At 46.7% G+C, this 17,181-nt stretch overlaps 1 protein-coding gene across 1 annotated transcript; it reads right to left on the bottom strand.

Annotated features, from left to right (window-relative positions):
- Window positions 1-9,612: 9,612 nt before the first annotated feature.
- On the bottom strand, window positions 9,613-14,805 carry FABP1 (fatty acid binding protein 1). The gene is made up of 4 exons (XM_001140263.5): window positions 14,584-14,805; window positions 12,809-12,981; window positions 11,122-11,214; window positions 9,613-9,733 (listed from the first exon to the last, which is right to left on the bottom strand). Exons 1-4 carry the CDS (start codon window positions 14,648-14,650, stop codon window positions 9,683-9,685), a joined length of 384 nt encoding a protein of 127 aa, XP_001140263.1. The 5' UTR covers window positions 14,651-14,805; the 3' UTR covers window positions 9,613-9,682.
- Window positions 14,806-17,181: the final 2,376 nt, after the last annotated feature.

Below are 17,181 nucleotides of genomic sequence, written 5' to 3'. Positions count from 1 at the left end.
GTGTGGCTTCTTTCTTTCTGACAATCTTTTTAGAGCAGCGCTGTCTAATGGAATTTTCTGTGATGATGGAAATGTATTATATCTGTGTTGTCCAGTACAGTACAGTAGCCACTAGCAGCTTGTGACTATTGAGCACTGGAGTATGATTGAAGAACAGAATTTTAAATGTTATTTAATTTCAACTAATTTATACATAGTTAGCCAATGTGGCTAGTGGCTACCATATTAGAGGGTGCAATTTTAGAGAAATACTTCAGTGTCATTTCTAAGAACATGGACACTAAGAAAAACTGTCTAAGTTTGTCTTTATCCCAGCTTTCCTAATCTTATCCTTGTGACCTTGGACTAGTTATTTCACCCATGCCTCAGTTTCCTGACTTCTACCTAGCGTAAGTTTACTGTGAGGACTAACTTTTTAAAGAGTAAAGCCCTGAGAACCCAACCCATCATATGTGCTTAGTGACTATTATTAGCTATTATTACACTTTGAGCATTCCAACCTTGCTTCTCCTGGGGAGTTCCTTCTCCCAGTTAGAAGATGAAGGTGAAGGGTTGAGGCAAGCAGGGGTGTGATGGAACTAGCTCTTATCAGCTTGGGAGAGCTGGCAGGGCACATCTCTTCCCAACTCTACATTCATCAACATCACACTGATAACTTAAAATTGGCCATGGTGGGAATATTTAAACCATGGTAATGGCCTAACTTCAGAACACATTAATTTGCGGTGTTGTCAATCTATAAAGGAGCTTCACTACATGGGAGTAGCAAAATAGATAGTAGAAAGATCATTAAAGAAGTCTTCACTTAAACTGGGGTGAAATATGCATCCTGAAACCTCTATTCCTTAGGGCCATGCCAAGCAAGTCTAAGACCTCTGATTACCCTTTAGATGAAGCCATCTGCCCACTGCACCATCAATGTATTGACAAATACATGTATTAAAGGGCAGACATAGCCATTGCTTGGGTGAGTCACAGAGTGTACTTCTCTAAAGGATACCAAAGGGAAAAATATAGTTGGGGGCACATACCAGAGAGAATAGCAACATTTCTTATTATTATTTTTTTAGAGACAGGGTCTCCCTTTGTCACCTAGGCTGGAGTGCAGCGGAGCGATCATGGCTCATTGCAGTCTCGACCTCCTAGGTTCAAATGATTCTCCCACCTCAGCCTCCCAAGCAGCTGGGACCACAAGGCGTGCATTACCGCCCCTGGCTAATTTATTTATTTTGTAAAGTTGAGGTTTCACCATGCTGTGCAGGCTGGTCTCAATCTCCTGAGCTCAACCGATTCACCTGCCTGGGCCTCCCAAAGTGCTAGGATTACAGGTGTGAGCCACTGCACCTGGCCAAGAATAACATTTCTGAGGGCAGTTGGAGGTCCAAGCTTCTGGACCAAGGCGTGCACAATTGTGGATAACATCCAGTGCATGAAAGTAAACAGCCCTTCTAGAAGCTCCCTGCCCCTCCTGGCCCAGCATTAATTACATTCACATCCCAGTCTCAACTGGGCCAGGAGGACTCCTCTGTCGTAGAGAAGTACAATAGGCAGCACGGCTGTAAGCCATGGTACTGTTTTGCTCACTCTGGCAGACACTCAGTCCTCATTTCCCAGTCCTGGCCTCCCTAGCTCACGAAGCTTGGTCTGAAAACAATCTGGCCCAAGCACAATGCTACAGTTCCCCAGATGTCTTTAGGAGTTGTGTTTATTTCCCATGGCTGCTGGAACAAATCAACACACACATTTTGCAGCTTAAAACAACACAGATTTATCATCTTTCAGTTCTAGAGGTCAGAAGTCCAAAATGGGTGTCACGGGGCTAACATCAAGGCACCAGCAGGGCTGTGTTCCTTCTGAAGGCTCCAGGAGAGCAAGCGTCTTCCTCTAAAATGCCCACATTCCTTGGCAGTGGCCCCCAGCCAGCAATCACATCACTCTGACTCCCCTTCTGTCATCATGTCTCCTCTGCCCCTCCTACCTTCCTCTTTTACTGATAAGGACCCTTGTGATTCCATTGGATCCACTAGGATCATCCAGAATAATCTCCCTATCTCAAGGTCCTTACCTTAATCACATCTGCAAAATTCCCTTTGTCATGTAAGGTAACACATAAACAGGACTGGGAATTAGGACATGGACTGTTTGGGGGACTTCACTCTGCTTACCACAGCAGTCTTGCTATCGAGTCCTCGGACCCGCCATGCATCCACAGTTGCAAGCCTCTGAGCAGAAGACCTGGGACTTGAATCCTGCAGTCCAGACCCCTGGAGAATGAATATTCCTTTCCATACAGCTCTTTGATGGCCATGTCCAGTTTGCCTTCTTTCTCTTCCCTGTTCACCAAGGCAGGGTTTTAAAATTCTCCCTTTGTAGGTCACAGCCCTTTCTCACTGCTTCCCTTCTGCTCATCTGTGCTGGGCAGGTGTGGAATTGCTTTACAGACCCAGCACCTTTCTGGGGAATGGCCAAGAGCTGGGACAGTGCAAGGGACTACAATTTGAGGCAGCAGATAGAATTCTAGATATGTGGTTTGTGTCCGTCAGTGGCACTTATATTTGGCCTTGGTGGACACTTTCCAGCCCTTTCTCTAGGGACACTGCTCTGCACCAGGAGGCTCTGAGGAGGCGGTTCAGGAGAGGCTGGTGCAGGATGGAGCCTGAACCTGTCACAGCACAGCATTTCCTGACACACGGTCATGGCCCATGAGTCAATGGAGTGCCGGTAGAGATTTAAAAACAATGTGAACAAGAGCCCTGATCTGTAGCATTTGCCGATTTCCTTGGTGTAAACACTCCCGCGAAGGCCGATGTCAAATGCTAAGCTGTATGCTGAATCGGCACCTGGGACTAGGTGGCTCCAACCATACTGCTTGTGACTGAAGCCAGGCAATTGGACCCTTGTTAGGCAACCCTTTCCCTTCTGAACTGGAGGAGGAGGAGTCCTTGCTGTTCTCTAGGAATGCAAGCTTTGTTTGTGACCATGGAGGTGCTGACAATCATACTCTCTGCCGTGTGGAGAGGCCCAGGAGACCACAGCTTATATTGATGGAGAAATATTGAGTTGTTATGCAGCTTTGGATCCATCTGTCCCTTCTAGCTCTATGAGCTAGTGAACCATGTTCCCCCTGCCCCATTTTTATTTTTGACCTAACCCATTTGGGTGGGTTTCTTTCACTTGCAACTGAAGGAGTTCCCATTGTGCTGGTTTTTCTCCATTTCTCCCACAGGCCTTCTCCACTCTTCTCTGCCCTGCTTTGTGTCAGAAAGGCTGACTTCTTCTTTCTCATTTAACCAATAAGAAGCACCAGCAGGAGACTGGAATGCAGAAAGACACCCCCGACAACTGCCCAGCCAGCGGTCCAGCTCCCATTGGGTGGTCGTCCTACGGCTCTAGGTCTCCCTGGGCTCCGGTAACGCTGTCCCCTGCATTGTCTCTTCAGGTCTACAGGTGGTGGTGGCTTCCTGCAGTTGCTGGCTAGGTGCCTCAGCTACCTAATGGGTTCCCTTTACTCTAACCACATCTTTGTAAATAGTCCTTTTGTTACCAGTGGCAAATCCGAATTGGTCCACAGCAGTGTGATTCTCGCCTCCCGAGAGGAAAGCATTTGTCTGAGGGGCATAAGCCAGAGTGAAAGACTGAGGCAAGTTTTAGAGCAGGAACGAAAGGTAAAGTACATTTGGAAGAGGACCAAGCAGGGGACTTGAGAGATCCAAGTGCCCTGTTTGACCTTTGATCTGGGGTTTTATATGTTGGCATGCTCCTGAGTTTTTGTGTCTCTCCTCCCCTGATTTTTCTTTGGGGCAGGCTGTCCGCATGTGCAGTGGCCTGCCAGCACTTGGGCGGGGCTGCACGCGCAGTGTGTTTACTGGAGTTGCGCACATGCTCATCTGAGGTGTTTTTTTCCTCACTAGTTGAAGGTTCCTAGAGGAAGGTCATGTATTAGTTAAGCTCTGCCATTTTGTCTCTTAATGAACATGCTTGAACCCACTTGCCCAAATCCTGAGCTCTTATTGGGAAGCTGCTGACCACCATCTTAAGGGATTTTCTATCTATTGGGAGACAGCTTTTCCCTGGCGCTGGCTGTGACCAATTATTATTTTAGAGAGACAGTTTAACAACTACCTGACCATCACCTGATGATTGCCTGACATTCCTTGGTGGGGGGCCCTCTCCTGCCCTGCTCATGTCTACCTAGCTACCTACTCTAACACTTTCATTAAATTCTCACAGTGTGCGTTAGTTCCTGCTGATACATCTTAACTGATACATCTTGCTAACGCACATCCCAGGTCTAGTAACTAGAGCCCGTGGATTCTAATTCCTAAATATGCTTAAACCTTTTGCTATGTTCCGTCCTCATGGGCACTGCTTTGGTTGAGGCCCCCAGCATCTCTTGCCTGGACCATTGCCACAGCCTCTGAATTGTCTCTCTCTATTCAGCTTTGGTTCTTTTCACTGGTCCTTGACACTGTGGCCAGAAAATTTTTTTTTACAAACCATTTAGTATCATGTTACTCTTAGAGCTTAAAACCCCTCAATGATTCTCTACTGTCTTCAGGATCAAATTCAGACTCATTGCTAGAGTCAAAGGATACTCATGGTAGAGATTCTGTTCCTTCTCTGCCTCCTCTTCTGCCAAGCCCCAGTTATACACATCTCCCTGTGAGGCAAATACCCTTAGATGCTTTCATACTGCCTCTGAGATGTTTTTTCTAGGCACCACCCCTATCCGGTCTGCAGCAGGGGCTGGAGCTAGTACCCACCTGCATCACAGTGGATGACACTGTCACGCTTATGGTCCCACTGACAGTGAGTCACCCGGGGATCACTGTATCCTCAGGGCTTAGCACTGCCCAGCCCTGCTTTGGCTGAAAGAAGCTAGGCTATGTGGAGAAGATGCATTTAATTCCACATCTCCATGTTTTTCTAGTAAAACATGCTACAAAATCATGGGATGGTCAACATGCCTCTGGTGTATACAGAAAAAGTGCTCTGAAGATAAAGCATGGACTAAGTTAGGCAGCACCCCCGCCCCTTCCCCTGCCCACCAATCACTGTACTTACTCTAATGGCAGTGAGTTTTAAAAAAAAAGGAAATAAAAGGCTACTTTTGTGTGGATATAGATATCCAAACTGGCTCTTTGCAAATCAATGGTCTGTCACCGGGAAACAGCACTTTCTGTTGGTGGGATGCCCACAGGACAGGCAGAGAGGAGGCGTGGAGGGTCCCGAAGTGCGGGAGGGGTCAAGGTAAAAATAGCCCACACCATCAACAGCTGTTTATTCCATTTATTTAAGCAGGCTTCCGGCCCAAAGTTCTCTGGGCACCTGTACAAAATCTAAATTCAACATATAAAATTAATTCTCCTTTTCAGGAAAAAGCACAAACAATCCCCTCAAAAACCCATAGATGTTCTCAGGGGAAGAACCCCTTTAGCGGGGAGCCTGGGAATTTTGTCAGATCCCTGGAAGCTTTGCTGAGAAGACCTGGTCTGCACTACTTTCTTCTCCCATGACTCCAGAGTCAAAGCACCTCAGTGCCACTGTCTGTCGGCTTGGTGGGCCAGAGCAAACCTCTTTTCCTCCCTGAGCCTCTGCATCTGCTCTCAGAGGTTCACTTCTCTGGGCACCACAGCTTCTGCTAACAATCTCAGTATCAAACCCAACTGACATCCCCTGAGGAATCTGAGAATGGAAATAATGACATGTTTTATTTGGATGGCATTTGGCTTGCATCATTTCATGGGCTCCTTACGAAAGCCATGAGGGAAGGGATTGTCTTACCCATTTTACAGGAGAGAAAGCTGAGGTCCACAGTTATAGATTAGTTAACTAGAACCATGTCTTCATGCCCAATATTTTTACTTTGTCATCTGCCTTTAAAAAAATTTATTGCTCATTAAAAATAATAGTTTCACAAAATGAGTTCTTTGCAGAAGATTCAAACGATATAAATAATGCAAAAAGCTCTCGACCTCCCACCAGTTCTGTTCCCAGAGCTAATGGCTATTATTTGGTGTTCTGGATAATGATGTCCAACTATTAGATTTTTTTTCTATGAGTTCACATACATAGATGTATAAACATAATTTTGTTTCATGTTTTAACAACATTTATTTGAATATAGTATACTGTCAATATTATTTCTAAAACTTAGTTTTTAAAAGAAATGCTTTGTCTTAGAGATACTTCTATGTCAGTACATACAGATCTACTTCATTGGTTTACTCTATTGTAGGTTATGACAGAGTATGGCTGTACCACAGTTAATCGAACCCTGTTTTTACTGAGGAGCATTTGTTTCCAGTTTTTGGCGACTACATCCTTTATTCGCTTCTTGTGCATGTGTGTAAACTCTCCTTAAGGGAGACACAACAGTGGCTTTGCTAGGTTTTAGGGACTTCACATTGAAAATATTAGTGGATGCTGTCAAAGTCGCTCCATATGGGGTTCACCCCCTTATATATATATATATATATATATATATATATATATTTTAATTTTATTTATTTCTTTGAGACAGAGTCTTGCTCTGTTGCTGAGCCTGAAGTGCAATGGCATGATCTCGGCTCACTGCAACCTTCGCCTCCCGGGTTCAAGCAATTCTCCTACCTCAGCCTCCCGAGCAGCTGGAATTACAGGTGCCCGCCACCATGCCCGGCTAATTTTTGTATTTTCAGTAGAGGTGAGGTTTCACCATATTGGCCAGGCTGGTCTCTTGGCCAGGCTGGTCTCGAACTCCTGGCCTCAGGTGATCTGCCTGCCTCGGCCTCCCAAAGTGCTGGGATTACAGGCATCAGCCACCAATCCCAGCCCACCACTTTATATCTTTACCACCAAAGGCAGAGCTCATCACATCCTTATAAACCCCAGGTGTTATCAACCTTTTAATTTTTTACTAGTTTGATTTTTTAAATGGTACCTCATCTTGTATCCCTCCTCCCTGGTTACTACAAGACTAAATGTATTTTATATTGTGAGATGTCTGTTAATGTCCTTAACCCACCTTTCCATTGACTTGTTGATTTTCTTTTTGATTTGGGGAATATTTTTATATCTATTAACCTTTGTTATGTAAGCCACACCTTTTTTTTGAAACTATGTTTATGGTGCCTTTTTTATATAAAACTTTAAGTTTTTGAGGTAGTCAAATTTATTAATCTTTTCCTAGATGGTTTTTGCATAAAAAATCTGGTATAAAAAAGTCTTCTATAATTGGAAGCTATCTACAGTCATATCTATCTCTAACATTTCATATTTATTTAGCTTGTTATTTATTTATTTTTATTATTTTTTTTGAGATGGAATCTCGCTCTGTCTCCTAGGCTGGAGTGCAGTGGTGCCATCTTGGCTCACTGCAATCTCCACCTCCTAGGTTCAAGCAATTCTTCTGCCTCAGCCTCCCGAGTAGCTGGGATTACAGGCACCCACCATCATGCCTGGCTAATTTTTTGTATTTTTAGTAGAGACAGGGTTTCACCATGTTGGTCAGGCTGGTTTCAAACTCCTGACCTCAAGTGATCCACCTGCCTTGGCCTCCCAAAGTGCTGGGATTACAGGCTTGAGCCACTGCGCCTGGCCTATTTAGCTTTTTAGTTCATCTGGAGTTTACTTTTGTGAATGGCATATCATAGTGTGCTGTTGTTTTCTTGCTCCCTGTAACTCCCAACTCTGACTTCTTACTGAAGTAATATCATTCTCTAAAGGCAGACTGAAACTGTTTCCTTCAGTCTGCCTTAGTTCTCCAAATAATGGATCTGTTTCTTCCTCAAGGCTGAGAAGAAGTCTCAGGTGAGAGAAGGAGAACAAATATATGGAGAAAATAATAGTGCGAGGCAGGAGGAACGGCATTGCAAAGACTGGTCCAGATAAAATGGCAGAGAGAGGGAGAGAGCACTTTCAGCAGAGCAGTTTGGGAAGACATCTCACAGCAGGGGGTGCTTGAATTGTGAGGGGAGTGGAAGGTTGTTTAGTTTGATTAGAATGTATATTACAGGCTAAAAGAGGTTGGACAGGCTATGACTGTAGGAGTCAGCATCCTTTCAGTTCACAGGCCAAATCTGGCTGCCACCTGTTTCTATACGAGGTACAAACTAATAATGGTTTCCACATGTTCAAATGGTGGAACAAATTAAAAGAAGAGTAATAGTTTATGATGTACAAGTTATATGAAATTCAAATTTCAGTGCTGGTAGAGTTTTGTTGGAACACAGCCACACCATTTGGCTGTGGCTGCTTTTGCACTGCAATGGCAGAAATAAGTATTTGTGACAGAGACCAAATGGCCCGCAGAGCTGAGAAAATGTATTCTCTGGATCTTTACAGAAAAAGTTTGCTGACCCATGATATAGGGGCTTGGATGCCAGATTTAGGAGTGTGACTGTTACGTGCTGGACAATGAGGTAGGATGCATTATGGTTGGTGGCCTGTTTAAGGAGGAGGACGCTGTTGTGGGCTGGAGAGTTGCAGGTGAGAGTGGGGCAGGGAGGTGCTACAGGTGGCCAAGTAACAAGTAATAGTTTCAACTCTAGAAGTGGGAAGAGAAGAGGGGGAATGTGAATGATTCAGTCATTCATCGAGGCTTACAGTTCTGGGTGCCGAACGGTCTTGTGAAGGTAGAAATGGCAGCTCTGAGGGGTATGAGTACTGTTATTAATTTGCTAGGACTGCCATTGTACCACAAACTGGGAGGCTTAAACAACAGAAATGTATTATCTCACAATTCTGGAGGCCATTAACCTAAGATCAAGGTGACAGCAGGGCCATGCCCCCTCTGGAGGAGTTAGGGAAGGATCTGGTCCAGGACTCTCTCTCAGCTTCGAACAGTTCCTTGATTTGTGGCAGCATAGCTCTAGTCTTCACATGGACACTCCCCATGTGCATGTCTCTGTGTCCAAGTTTCCCCCTTTTATAAGGACGCCAGACATAGTGGATTAGGGGCCCATCTATGGTCATTTGCAATGACCTTATTTCCAAATGAGGTCACATTACAAGATACTGGGGGCTAGAACTTCAACATATAAATTTTGGGGGAATGCAACTCAACCCCTAACAGTTTGGCATAAAGTAGTGTTGAAGGGACTCCTCCCCTTCCCCTACCTTCTGCCCCTGCCCATAGCATGGAGGGAACTTCCACTGAGCCTCCTCTGTCCACTTCTGGCGCCTCTCACTAAGCCCTTTGCTCAGCCTCCCACAGGAGGAAAAGTTTATTGGGCGGGTCAGTGTCGACCTTTCTGCACCTGTCTGCTGGTGGGCTGGTACTGTGGCTGTGCTTGTGGGTATAGCTCTCCTTTTCTGCCCAGTCTTCCTGCTCCCTGTCCCCACAGAGAGCACCCTCAAGGCCAGCCCACTGCACATCCTCTGGCTCCAGCTCCTTGCCCGTGTGCCTGACTGGGAAAGGGCATTCCAGGGCCTTCCTGCAGATCTAGCCACACCTGGCTTTCCTGGCAGAACACCTGGGTGTGCAGCATGGGTTTTGTGTTCAGGGAATTACTCTTCGGATTTGACCTGGTAGTGTGGATCATGTGGATTATCAACATTTACGAAAGTATATTTACGAGAATATGGTGAGCAATAGCACCATCAATGAAAAGGCATTGAGAAGAGAAGACATTTTTTTAAAACAAAGTTCACTTTATTACATTAATTTTACACACTAAAATAATATGAAATGCAGACTTGTTTAAATTCTCTTGCTGATTCTCTTGAAGACAATGTCACCCAATGTCATGGTCTGAAAGCCAGAAAAGAAATTATGAAGTGTTCATCTGATGTTGTATTGTAAAAAACAAAATTAAGCATAAAAAACAAAATTAAGCTTAAAAAACAGCACCAAATATGTTGGCATATGAAACAATTCAAAAATTCGTCTGGTTTCCTGTAGGACCGGAGGAAAGGTTGGCAATGTTTTCCAAAATCCTATGCCAAGTCTTTGTCACTTCTCCTCCTCACCTGGAAAGTCCTCCTGCCTTTGACTGAATTCTTTTCTACATCAATGACTGTTATAGCAAGACCATCCAAACCAGCCCAATCTAATTTCTCAAAATTTCATTGAGTACCTACTATGCACCAAATACATGTTGAGCACCAAGGATACATGTACATGGACACAACTAGGCACACAGCCTGGAAGGCAGTGGGTAGTGCATAATTGTCCTCCTATAGCTGTGAAGCATATAAAAACAGTGGATGCATCAGCTTTTGAGTTTTTAAGGATGTTTCCTCCACCCCTGCCAGTTCTCTTGAATAAGACTGCTGGAATGACATACCATGTCATCAGGGTGAAAAGGAGCCCCTCAGTTTCAGCAGCAATGCAATAGTTGCTGCTTGATGGGTTTGAGCCCTGGATTTAATATTTATTAGCCGATGACTTGGACAGGTCAACCCGTCTATTGAATCCCTCATCCAGCCTCCCTCGAAGGAGACAGGAGGATTAGGTGAGATGGAACCTATCAAAGGGCATTGGCCAGGACTTACTGCAGGACAGCTCATCTCCTGCTCCCCTGCTCTCCTGGGAATGTGCTGGGGCGGAGGTGGAAACTGCACATTGGGTGGTTGATGCTCACACTCTCTCTAGTTTAAGAATTTTTCCATTTGAATAGAGTGATGACAGCGCCCTGAGGCAGTGTTCTGTTGTCTGTGACTCCCCAAAGCATATTCTGGGGGCAAAGAAGAGTCAGGGGGACATACCTGCAGGAGAAACACTGCACCATTCACCCCAAATAGGTTATAGGATGTGGCTGGCAGCCAGGCACCAAGGCTGACTGCAAAACTGGACTGTGCCAGGCTTGTAAGCTGCCATAATATGACCATGAATGGGATTCTCTTTATAAACGCTAAATGGGCAAAGGCATTTATGAAGCACCCTGGGCATGCAGGACAGGTGGAGGCCTCTGTGGCTGGTTGGTTGTGCTGAGCAGAAAGGATTAGTGATAATGTGTGTAAACTGCCTGGGACATGATGGATCCTCAGTAAGTGCTGGCAGATGCTGACCACAGGAAAGAAGTTTGGGGGTTGGAGGGTGGAGGGGTGGCATTAGGGTATGTGAGCCGCTCCCCATGCTTCACCTCCCCTCTCCCCTCAAGCACTGGGAGCCACACACTCAGAGCACCACCAACTTACATTGGTGATTATGTCGCCGTTGAGTTCGGTCACAGACTTGATGTTTTTGAAAGTTGTCACCAGTTTATTGTCACCTTCCAACTGAACCACTGTCTGCAGGGAACAGAGAGGTGACCTGTGAGGAAGGGGTGGTGGGGGGCAAGAGCCTTGCTAATGAAGTTGCTTCCTTTGCACAGGTCTCAGCTCATAACAACCAAAATGCTCTGGTTCCTATGATCCCAAGCCTCTAGTTCTCTGGCTCCAAATAGAAGTGAGGTGCATTTAAGAACTAAATAAAATGTCACGACTTCTTTTGTCAGAACTTTAATTCATGGCATGTGATCTAGAAATGAGCATGGAACACCTAAGTGGCCCCAAATACAAATGCTAAAATCAAATCAAGTAAAATCTCAATTCTCCCAAGCTAATGGAGGGAGGTAGTGGCAAAATTCAAATATTGACCAGTAGAGAATACATATTTTGCTTTGGTATGTATTCTTCTTTTTTTTTTTTTTTTTTAAACTGAGATGAGGTCTTGCTATGTTGCCCAGGCTGGTCTTGAACTCCTAGGCTCAAGCAGTCCTTTCACTTCAGCCTCCCAAAGTGCTGGGATTGTAGGCATGAGCCACCCGCCCAACCAGGTATGTATTATTCTTCCCAGAGCGTTAACTTTTCCTATTGTGGCCTCCTTCCAAGCCCTTATACATCCTGGAAGAGATGACAGGAACCCAGCAGGGAGCCAAAGACCCTGGGCAACATTAAACATTTTGCCTCCAAAAAGAAAATTTGGAAAAGGCCCATAGTTAAATCCCTTGACCATGAGCACATCAAGAATATTTTCCTCCTAAAATCATCCTGACCTGTAATGTTCTAATTGGAGAGGCAGAAATAAAGAGTGACCAGAGGAGATAAAAAGGCAAACACGCCCAGCCCAATGAACAGAGCTGTCCACGGGGAGGAGAGAAGAGGGCTGCTAGAGCATGGAGTGTTTCAGAGGGAGGAGGAGACGGGCACCCCCATTGCCAGGATCCCCCTGCCACCATCTGCCAACCACTCACACAGCCCACACCCCAGCTGTCATTGCACACCATGAGTTGTGCCCAGCAGAAGTGATGCTGCCCTGCACTGCCTTCAGTCTAGGGAGGTTGACTGTTCTTATTTTACAGATGGGGTGGCTGAAGCCAGGAGACTTTGTGACCACCCCTGAAGGCAGGGTCTGAGCACCTGTCTGGGGCCCTGGTATTCTGGTATTGCTAGCACCTCCTTCAAGAAGTCTCTCCCTATCACCACCAGCTCTAGGTTCAGTGAAGGCCAGTTGACTTTGGGCTCAGTTAAGGATTTTTCACAAACTCCCACTTGCCCCACTCCTGGGCCCTGCTTAGAGGACTCTTGGTGCTAGGAGCACTGGGCCTGGGAGAACCTGAGACTTAGAATCCTGCTGTATGCCTGGTTCTCCCATATCCTCCATATGGGAGAGCTCAGACTTTAGGGGCTGGAACACCTCCCAGACAGTCCCTGGGAAGAGGAGAGCAGCTTCTCTATAAGATTCTTCCCTAAGAGCTGCCTTTGTCTCTCTGCTTCTCCCACATGGGAGGTGGGTTCAGAGATGGTATCTGCGGGTGGAATTGTGAGGTTTGAGCCTTGAGGAATGAGGTCCCAGGGCCAGGTTCCAAGGAAAGTTCTGACAGCAGAAGGGATGCCCTCCTACCTTGACTTTCTCCCCTGTCATTGTCTCCAGCTCACATTCCTCCCCCACGGTGAATTCGTTTTGGATCACTTTGGACCCAGCGGTGATGGTGAACTTGAAGTGCTTCCCATTCTGCACGATTTCCGACACCCCCTTGATATCCTTCCCCTTCTGGATGAGCTCTTCCGGCAGACCTGGTGGAAACCGTCTGAGGTTTAGATATGGGCAGAGGTGGGAGTTTCATGACCGTGGTAGGTAGGTGAGAGAAACGACATGACATGGAGGGACAGAGAAGGGCACTGTGTCTCCCAAGGGGCCACAGAAACTCACTGGGGGCTTGTCAGCAGCATCGGCTGTGGCCTCAGAAAGGAAGGGACAGTGACCTGGCCTGGCCTGCTGCTATCTTGCCAGTCAATTTATAAAAAGGACACCCTTCTGGCCTGAAGAACCGTTCCTCTTGTAAGCACCCTGGTTCTTGCTCACTCTCCTTCCTCATTCCCTCCTCCTTTGATGACTTTGCTCTTGGAGTGTGAGCATTTCATTCCCCATACCCCTGGTGACCAGAGAGTTGATCTTCTAAGCTAGGTCCCTCCTGCAAGTGAAAGGGGAGCTGCTGATAATCATGCCAGGCCAACATACACAAAGCGGCACTGTGCCAGGCAACCCTGTGTCCACCTCTGCAGTCAAGGCTCTGGAGGAAGACATACCAGCAATTCCTTGCCCTGGGATAGAGCTTTACCAGTTTCAGAACTTGTCTATGCTGTTATACAAATTGAGGTTCACAAAAATTTTGTGGGTGGACAGTGAGCACAGAGGGTCCTGTTGCATGAGGGAGAGATGAGAGACACAGAGGTGGTATGGCTTGCCTGCAGAAGATCCTTCTCTGGCAGCACTGAAGGTCCTTCTCTCCCTGCCCCTGCTGTCTTCAGCACCCTTCTCATTCTTGGCACTCTCCCTTGCCATGCCACACCCTTTGCTTATAGGGCTCCCTCTGCCTGGAGCATGCTCCCTGCCCCCAGTTCCCTAGACACCTGTCTTCCAAAGCTCAGCCTGAGCCTTCTCTTTACCTCCACTGAGCCATCCCCCCATGCTCTCTGTGAGCCACATCCTCCTGTACGTGACCCTAGGAGGCACAGGGGTTAAAGCAGGGTCTCTGAGAACCAGTGCCTGCTTCCAATCCTAACTTAAACACTTCCTACTTGCATGACCTTGCTTGTGATTACTAAACCTTTCTGGGCTTCAGTTGCATTAACTGTAAAGTGGGAAAATAATGGTACCCAGCTTAGTTTTTTGGCAAGGAATAGATGGGGTATTGCATATCCCATGGTCAGCACAGTCGCCTGGCACAGTCAGCGCTCCATACACCTGAGGGAATGCGTTATTACCTTTATTTCTTCTCTTCTCTTCCCTGATAAGAAAATGCCTTATTGCCTTTATCATCTGTCTCCCTGATATCTATCCAGCACAGTGCTCAGTGTGTGGTTGGCCTTGAATCACTGTTTGTTTGAAGAATGAATAAATGCAGGAATAGGATCACACAACGAAGTGCCAATGACATGGCCATCAATCCAGACCACACCCTAGTTCAGTGCTCTTTCCACTTGCCTATGGGGTGGCCTTGTGCAGTGAGGACTCGCTGCAAATAACTCCAGAAGTCAGTAAAATGCCCCCTAGTTTGTGTATATAGCCTGAATCTCTCCCCCCATCTCAACATTTGGACCCTAAATAGCCACTGCTGGTAGAGCTAGACCCTCATTGATGTGACCCACAGCTTTGCCTTTCAGTCCAGCACTCACCGATTGCCTTCATGAAAGCTTCAAAGTTTTCCTGGCTCTGCAGTTGGTACTTGCCGGAGAAACTCATGGTGGCAATAGAGCTCCCTCTTCACGACTGACCTGCGGCTCTGCCGACCAGACTGTCCACTGTAGGCTGTTTTATAGGGGGCTCCCTTCCCTTCGAATAGCGGCCAGAGGTCAGCAGCTGTTGATTCCTTTATGGCCAGGTTCAAACATTAACTCCTGAGAGCAATGGTCAATGATAAAGAACAGGATGGGCACAGCAAAGGTTTGCTGTAATTCAGCAAACATTAATGAATATCAGTCAAGCAGGAAGCCTTATGGCCCTGCAGCCTTTAAGTGACTCTCCGCACCCCACGAAATGTGTGTATATGCAGGTATGTGTATATATGCACACACATGTGTATGTATATAGATGTGTGCATATGTGTTTGTACATCCGTGTTTATATATACATATATGTATTTTGTACATAAAGATGTGTGAATGTGCATATATGTAATGCATATATACACATCATATGCATGTGTTTATATATGTCTGTACACATATACACACAAGTGTGTGGGTGCATGTGTACACACACAGAAAAATACCAGAGAATTCCTTTGAACTCAAAACCTCACCTTATGTACATAACCTTATGATCTCTTCTCACCCCCATTATTATACAAACTTAATTTTTAGAGTTGTTATCAGCTGCTAGTATTATTTTGTATTCTGGGAATTCCTCCTTGATGATTATAGGCTCCTCCACAGGCCTTTTTGAGGTGTTAAAGCAGTCCATGCTAAATGGCAGGTGTAAAACATTGAGACGCATTTTATTAGGCAGAGACAAGGCAGGAGAAAGTGGCACCTGCTGACTTGCTCCAGCCCCACTGAGAAGACAGGACAAGGGATCTGGGGTTATGTGTAGGAAACTGGTCTTGTAGGGTTATGTGTAGGAAACTGGTCTTGTAGGGTTATGTGTACAGCGCTGGCCTTGGGGAGATGGCCCAGCAGGGCTTCCAGTGGCCTTGGGATGTGCCAGTTTGTTGTGAAGCACAGAGAGGCTTGGTGCCCAGTGGGTGCATGTCCCAGTTCCTGCCTCTGAGGCAGCTCTTTACAAGAACCCCCTCGCCCCCCGATTCTCTCCCTTCTTTGTCTGGACTTTGGCATCAACCTTTCCACCTGCAGCCTCCAGCCTTCATCCTCTGGGCCTCCTCTACTCTGTGGTTAGACAGATCATCCTGAAGCATAGGCTGAGTCGGGCCACTGCTCCAGGCATGAGCCTCGGTGGTTCCCATCACTTCAGAGGCCACAGGTCCTGGATGGCCTAGTGTCACGTGATGGGTCATGATGGCCACCCCCAATAACACTTCCATTTCCCTATCATGAGTTCTAATTTTTGGCTTGGAAAATGACTCCCATTGCCTAAACTTCTAGCAGGGCTGCCAGCCCTCAAAAGGCAACTCCAGTCTACCTTTCCATCCTTTTTCCTTCCTTCTCCTCAAGCCACAGTTCCAGCCACAGGGCCAAGTGGACACATCAGGGGCGTCCATGCCACTCTCTCTGCCCTCCGTGGTCTCCAGCATTTGGACATGTTGATCCAGCAAAGCACTTCAGAAGTTCTCTCCTCCACCCACAGTCCCAGTGCCAGGGTCCTTCTACGGCATCCCTGACAGGTGGTGTTAAGGTGTACCCTGCCACAGGGAGGTCCTCACCTTTGGAGCAGTGTGGGCAGAGAACACTCACTAATGGAGTGTCCTGCCATGCAGATTCTGGCACCAGCAGACCTTTCCCTCCAGCACAGAGGGGTGCTCTGGCCCTCCCTGCTTGGCCCTCCTCTGACAGTGTCTAGGACACAAGGTGCCTCCCAGGCCATGAATTGGGGCTGTCCCTGCAGCAAGCGAAGTGGGCCTGCATACTGAGAACTTATGGCTTTTTATAATCACCACGACTACCTGAGCAGCGGGCAGGAAGGGGCGAGGTGGCTCAAAGAAGTATGGGCACACCCACAGTCCTTCTCTCATCTTGCTCTGAGCTTTGATTACACACCTTTTAACATGTCTCATTGTACTAAAGGGGTCCATATTAGACCCTGGTCTCCAGATGGGATGCTGATTTTTCATTTTTGTATATGTAAGGAAGTAAAAAATCCATTGTCTTAAGAACTGGCATGAGAATTCCTAGTGTGTGTGTGTGTGTGTGTAAATGACTGGATTAGCTGCCTGGGAGACAGAGTGTGTGAGACCCCAGACCTCAGACCCGTGTGTCAGCGAGAGCCAAGCTGGTGAAGAGAAGGGCAGCTCCCTCACGCAGGAGACCAGGAGAGGCTGGGTGTGTCTTCCTGTCCCTCCCCCAGACTGCAGAAAGGAGAGAGAGGAATGTGGCAGGCAGGCAGGAGAGAGGCCACCAAGAGGGCATGGGGTGATGGGTCACTGAGATACCCCCAGTGACTGCAAGGCAAGAAGAGCTCCAGGATGGCATTGGCTTTGAAGCTGCTCATTTGCTGCAGTGAATCCCCATCCATCTTTCTTTAATTTCCACCCCAACTATTTCAAAAGCTTCAGTAAAATATAGTGCCTGAATCAATATGTGAGCAAGTGGAAAATGATG

Source organism: Pan troglodytes, chromosome 12 (assembly GCF_028858775.2).
Source record: "Pan troglodytes isolate AG18354 chromosome 12, NHGRI_mPanTro3-v2.0_pri, whole genome shotgun sequence".
In the NCBI taxonomy this organism is placed as follows: Eukaryota; Metazoa; Chordata; class Mammalia; order Primates; family Hominidae; genus Pan; species Pan troglodytes.
The sequence above is the reverse complement of the archived record's forward strand: the minus strand, read 5'-3'. Positions and strand labels throughout refer to the sequence as shown.